The 6,403-nt window shown below is 53.3% G+C and overlaps 1 protein-coding gene across 1 annotated transcript; it reads left to right on the forward strand.

Moving 5' to 3' along the window:
• Positions 1 to 470: 470 nt before the first annotated feature.
• On the forward strand, positions 471 to 6,313 carry LOC106700573 (PRAME family member 15; the record flags this gene model as incomplete). Its single annotated transcript, XM_070366868.1, has 7 exons — positions 471 to 757; positions 1,227 to 1,307; positions 1,391 to 1,568; positions 1,680 to 1,798; positions 2,625 to 2,981; positions 5,521 to 5,784; positions 6,254 to 6,313. Coding segments are annotated over exons 1-7 (1,346 nt in total), but the record flags the coding sequence as incomplete, so codon positions are not given.
• Positions 6,314 to 6,403: the final 90 nt, after the last annotated feature.

Raw genomic sequence — 6,403 nt, forward strand, 5'->3', positions numbered from 1 at the left:
ATAAAATCATTTCTTTCCCAAGAACGCATTTCAGGGTCTGATTTGGCCTCTCAAGGTAGTTTTACCTGAATCTCATCACATTTTCATCAGTGATGTAGCTGGAATCATTTTAAATGTCTTTAGGGAGCAGACGTCATTCATGAAACACATCGGTTTGGAATTTGCCTTCTTTGCAGGGTGTTTAAAATGCATATCGAGCACACAGTCGGCATTCGTGTTTGGCTCCTCGGTACGAGTGAGACGCGTGTTCCAAGCGGGCAGAGAGATAGCACTTTGTCCCCCACTGGGCCCTGTCTAGTGTTCCTACGGCTACGAGCCTCACTTGCACCCCCGCTAGCGCAGTGCCCTTGGCCCTGAGTGGCTTGCATGGAAGGGAAGGGAGACCGTGTAAGGTGTGCTCCTGCATTGTCTAAAACGGATCCCTTGATCTCTGGCAGCTTCCACAGGAGTCGTCTTGGAGCAGAGTCAGGATGAGTGCCCCGACCCCACCCAGACTCCTTGACCTGGCGGGAAGGCACTTGCTGAGGGCCGAAGACCTGGACGTTTCTACTCTGGAGAGTCTGCCCACGGAGCTCTTCCCGCCCCTCTTCCTGGAAGCCTTTGACGGATATCGGACTGAGACCCTCAAAGCCATGGTGCAAACCTGGCCCTTTGTCCGCCTGCCTCTGGGGGCCCTGATTGACCTGCCTCATGTGGGGCCCCTACAAGCCGTGCTGGAAGCACTGGATGTTCTGCTTGCCCAGAAGGTTCGATCCAGGTGAGTCGGTCATGGGAACCTGGTCAAATCCTGGCAGTGCCAAGGAAGACGGCTGGGCTGAGAGAACGTAGATGGAACGGGATAGATCAGAGGGTTCTCAAGAGAGCAACGAAGAAGCCTTGGTTGGCTATGAGAAATACCTTCTGGTAGCGGAAGGGTGGCTTAAATGAAGGGGAGCCTTCTAGAATATCCGCTCCCCCCACCCAATCACGCTTGGACTTACTAGAGTGGACAATCAGGCAGGAAAAAGAGGGCAAAGGGGGGTGGAGGAAAGTGAGGCAGAGAAGGAAGAGGGCAAGGCAGCTGGTGACCTCAGGAAGATTAAGTTACAGCACAGGTAGGCAGTGTGTTTTCCCAATGGGAGGCTGTGGTTTTGTGTTTTTTTTTTTTTCTTTTGTTTGTTTGTTTGTTTCTGACGGTGTGGATCGTACTACATCATTACCAATCTCCTTCTTCCTTCTTCTCCCAGGAGGTGCAAACTGCGGGTGCTAGATTTACGAAAGACGGGCCAGAACTTCTGGAGCATGTGGTCTGGAGCCAGCAGTTATGGGTGCTCAGGCTCACGGATGGCAGCAGTGGCTGAGCCCAGGTCAATGACGAGGCAGCCCTCGACTCCACTGAAGGTTTTTCTAGACCTGTGCCTGAAGAAAAGGACCTGGACAACTTCCTCACCTACTTCCTTCGGTGGGTGGAGCAGAGAAAGTCTTCCATCCACCTATGTTGCAAGAAGCTGAAGATCGTCTCCATGCCAATGGACAAGATCGTGACGGTCCTGAGCATGGTGCAGCTGGACTGTATCCAGGAGGTGCAAGTGAGTTGCACCTGGAGTCTGTCCACCCTGGCCACACTCGCCCCTTTCCTGGGTGAGATGAGTAACTTGCAGAGACTCCATCTCTCCCACGTCCACGTGTCTGCCTTCAAGAAGCAGGAGCACGATCACGTTGTGCAAATCACCTCCCAGTTCCGGAGGCTGGGCCACCTCCGGGACCTCCATCTGGAGTCTCCTTCCTTCCTTGAAGGCTGCCTGGACCAGATGCTCAGGTGAGTGTGGTAACCTTAAACGCAACATTAGAACGTCCAAAGGACCGTCTCTCACGGTGCTCTGTCCTGGGGTGTGGTGTCCCACAACCCCGCAAGTCAAGGGAGGGGGTGAAGCTGATCGAGTGGGGCCCGTGAGGTGGTAGGGAGTATTATCTGGGGGTGTTGGCCTCCCAGAGTCGGTAATTTCCTCCTAACTCGGAGGCACCTATGTTATCATGGTAAACATAGGGAAGCGAACAGGACGCTGAAGTGGGGAAACGACATCAGATCAGAGCATCCCTGAAGAGAAGCTCTGTGCTCCCCAGGTCGGTGCCCTCAGTGAACCCTGTTGTAAAGGCCCTGTCTGTAAGAGATGGTGTGGTGCTCTACAGTTGGTTCCTGAGGCACGTCTCCCTAGCGCCTGGCCTGGCCAGAGATGTAGGATCTGGGGCTCCACCTGGGGCTGAAGGAAGCCTTACCCGAAACCATTTTTCGATCTCCTTCTCACGCTAATATTCAACAATGTCCACACTTGATGGAGGTGCTCTATGGCTCTCCTCACAGCATGTTCTTGCGATGCCATGATCTTCACTCGTCCTCAGAAGGAAGTGGAGCACGTGGTACTCCGCTCCATAGATGAGGAGAGAGTGTCTTTGAGACACTGTGCAGGGATTGGTGCCACAGTGAGGCTGAGAGCCCTCAGACTAGAATGAGACGGGGCAAATCGGCATGTTGACCCTCAGTGGATGGTCAGACTCATATCAGTCTTTGTAGCAACCTTTTGTCTATCAGCTGTATGCAACCTGGCACCCGGTTCCCAAGAACTAATTGCTTGGTTTCTCCCCAGGTGCCTGAGGTCCCCCTTGGACAGCCTGTCACTAACCAAGTGCCGGCTTACAGAATCAGACTTGACCCACGTGTCCCAGAGCCCAGACATCAGTCAGCTCAAGAGCCTGGATCTCAGCGGTGTCCCCATGACTGACTTTCGGCCTGAGCTCCTCCAAGTTCTGCTGGAGAAAGTCGCAGCCACCCTCCAGGAAGTGGACTTGGACGCGTGTGGGATCACGGACTCCCAGCTGGAGGCCTTCCTGCCTGCCCTGAGCCGCTGCTCCCAGCTCAGGGCCGTCAGCCTGTGTGGGAACCTCCTGTCCACGGCCGTCATGGAGAAGCTGCTGCGACACACCGCTGTGCTGCCCTGTTTAAGGCAAGAGCGTTATCCCGCCCCTCAGGAGACTTACAGACCTCGGGGTGTTCTCCTGGAAGCGAGACTTGCCCGGCTTCGGGCTCAGCTGTTGGAGATTCTCAGAGACTTGGGACGTCCCAGGATCATCTGGATAAGCCTCAGCCCCTGTCCTCGCTGTGGGAGGATGTATGCCATCACATGGAGCCCATTGTATACAGCTGTCCTGCCCCTGCCTAGGGGGTGGCCTGTATCAGAAGCTTTCTTCTGTGCACCTTGCAACTGAAATCTAGAACTGGGGGACATCATGAAGGCAACACAGACCCAGGGTTTCGGACATCTGTTCAACGCGAATGGGAAAAGGAACCGTGTTAGTAGGGTGGCAGAGGGCCGTGGCGGTGGCGCAAGATGGCAGGGGGGAATTATAGAGTCTGGGAGGGGATGGGACATTCATGTACACGTGTTTTTAGCATCTGATATGAACCCGCGTGGGTCCACGTGGGAGACCCACGTGTTAGAGTTACTCCCGGGGAGAAAGTTGTCAAGAAATTGTTGGGAAATCGCGTGTGACACCCCTCATTTGTGGAATCCGAAAGGAAATGACCCCAATGAACTTACTTGCAGAAACGGAAGGACTCACGACTTAGAATATGAACTCCTGGTTTGTGTGTGTGTGTGGGGTGGGCGGGGGGAGGAGCGGGGCGTGGGTGTGTGGGAGGGATGGTTGGGCCTTGAGGGAAGTCGTGTACACACCACTGTGTTTGGACTGGATAACCACCGGGAACCTATCCTATCGCTCATGGAGCTCTGCTCAAAGTTGTGCCGGCCCGGATTGGAGGGCTGATCTGGGGAGAATGGGTACGTGGGTTATCTGTACTGAATCCCTTGGCCCTTCACCTGAAACTATGGCAACCCTGTTAAGTGGCTACGTCCCAACACAGAATGCTTTCGCTGTTAAACAAACAAGTTTTTGAAGCAGAGAACTTGTCAAGAATAAGAAGATGCTCCAGGTTACCAAAGAGGAAGGAAATCTAAAATGAGAGTGGATACATGCACAGATATCACTTATTGATGATGTGGTATAGCAAGAAAATTATAGGACCTTAAGAAGCAAATCTACACCAAAAAAATTAATCAAATGAAATAAAGAAAGACCCGTGGAAAATCTACTGCTGTCCTCCCTGACGTATTACTCTGTGTTCAGTTCAGGCCTCGATGATCTCAGGTCACTTACTCAAAAAGAGAAAAACAGCACCGTGCTGTCCATGGTACAAAACCTGACTATTCTCAGAGTTTCTTTATTCTGTGTGGAACATCTCCTTTGTGTGTGTGTGTGTGTGTGTGTGTGTGTGTGTGTGTGTGTGTGTGCGTGTGTGTGTGTATGTGTGTGCATGGGAGGGCGGGGGCATGCACTAGGGCAAGTGAGGGCATGCTGGCGTGTGGGCGTGTCCTGGCTTAGTCACTCAGTCATGTCCGACTCTTTGGAACCCCACGGACTCTAGCCCACCAGGCTCCTCTGTGCATGGAATTCCCCAGGCACGGACACTGCAGTGGGTTGCCATTCCCTTGTCCGGGGGATCTTCCCAACCCAGGGATGGAACCCAGGTCTCCGGCATGGCAGGCAGATGCTTTACCAGCTGAGCCACAAGGGAAGCACGACTGTCTATATCTCAGTTCTCATGGTAGAATTCAGTCAGCGTTTGCGAAGTGAATGGTGAGTGCAGAAAGGATCCTGCATTACCCGGCCGCCCCATCAACCTCTGCTCCCTGAATCGACTGATAGAAGTGAAGATCCAAGCGGGATCAATCCAATGAGAGCTCTATAGACTGATCAGGTGCCCGTTTCTGATTGGCTTCGCAGTGGGCCAGAGGGATGATGGGAATACAAAGTCCTTTTCTGGCTCTGGAGTCACAGCTGGGTTCTCCGCAGTGTCGACGTCTGAGCGCCCTGCAAGCCACAGCAGAGCAGTAAGTGACTAGCCTCCGATGAGGACGTCCTTTCCTTGCTTAAGGTAAGCGAGCTAATGGTGAAGGGTAGCGTGTGCCTCTGGATGGCAAGGAGAGTTTTCAATAAAATCATTTCTTTCCCAAGAACGCATTTCAGGGTCTGATTTGGCCTCTCAAGGTAGTTTTACCTGAATCTCATCACATTTTCATCAGTGATGTAGCTGGAATCATTTTAAATGTCTTTAGGGAGCAGACGTCATTCATGAAACACATCGGTTTGGAATTTGCCTTCTTTGCAGGGTGTTTAAAATGCATATCGAGCACACAGTCGGCATTCGTGTTTGGCTCCTCGGTACGAGTGAGACGCGTGTTCCAAGCGGGCAGAGAGATAGCACTTTGTCCCCCACTGGGCCCTGTCTAGTGTTCCTACGGCTACGAGCCTCACTTGCACCCCCGCTAGCGCAGTGCCCTTGGCCCTGAGTGGCTTGCATGGAAGGGAAGGGAGACCGTGTAAGGTGTGCTCCTGCATTGTCTAAAACGGATCCCTTGATCTCTGGCAGCTTCCACAGGAGTCGTCTTGGAGCAGAGTCAGGATGAGTGCCCCGACCCCACCCAGACTCCTTGACCTGGCGGGAAGGCACTTGCTGAGGGCCGAAGACCTGGACGTTTCTACTCTGGAGAGTCTGCCCACGGAGCTCTTCCCGCCCCTCTTCCTGGAAGCCTTTGACGGATATCGGACTGAGACCCTCAAAGCCATGGTGCAAACCTGGCCCTTTGTCCGCCTGCCTCTGGGGGCCCTGATTGACCTGCCTCATGTGGGGCCCCTACAAGCCGTGCTGGAAGCACTGGATGTTCTGCTTGCCCAGAAGGTTCGATCCAGGTGAGTCGGTCATGGGAACCTGGTCAAATCCTGGCAGTGCCAAGGAAGACGGCTGGGCTGAGAGAACGTAGATGGAACGGGATAGATCAGAGGGTTCTCAAGAGAGCAACGAAGAAGCCTTGGTTGGCTATGAGAAATACCTTCTGGTAGCGGAAGGGTGGCTTAAATGAAGGGGAGCCTTCTAGAATATCCGCTCCCCCCACCCAATCACGCTTGGACTTACTAGAGTGGACAATCAGGCAGGAAAAGAGGGCAAAGGGGGGTGGAGGAAAGTGAGGCAGAGAAGGAAGAGGGCAAGGCAGCTGGTGACCTCAGGAAGATTAAGTTACAGCACAGGTAGGCAGTGTGTTTTCCCAATGGGAGGCTGTGGTTTTGTTTTTTTTTTTTTCGGTTTCTGTTTGTTTGTTTGTTTCTGACGGTGTGGATCGTACTACATCATTACCAATCTCCTTCTTCCTTCTTCTCCCAGGAGGTGCAAACTGCGGGTGCTAGATTTACGAAAGACGGGCCAGAACTTCTGGAGCATGTGGTCTGGAGCCAGCAGTTATGGGTGCTCAGGCTCACGGATGGCAGCAGTGGCTGAGCCCAGGTCAATGACGAGGCAGCCCTCGACTCCACT

This window comes from Bos mutus, unplaced genomic scaffold (genome assembly GCF_027580195.1).
Source record: "Bos mutus isolate GX-2022 unplaced genomic scaffold, NWIPB_WYAK_1.1 CTG2250, whole genome shotgun sequence".
Lineage (NCBI taxonomy): Eukaryota > Metazoa > Chordata > Mammalia > Artiodactyla > Bovidae > Bos > Bos mutus.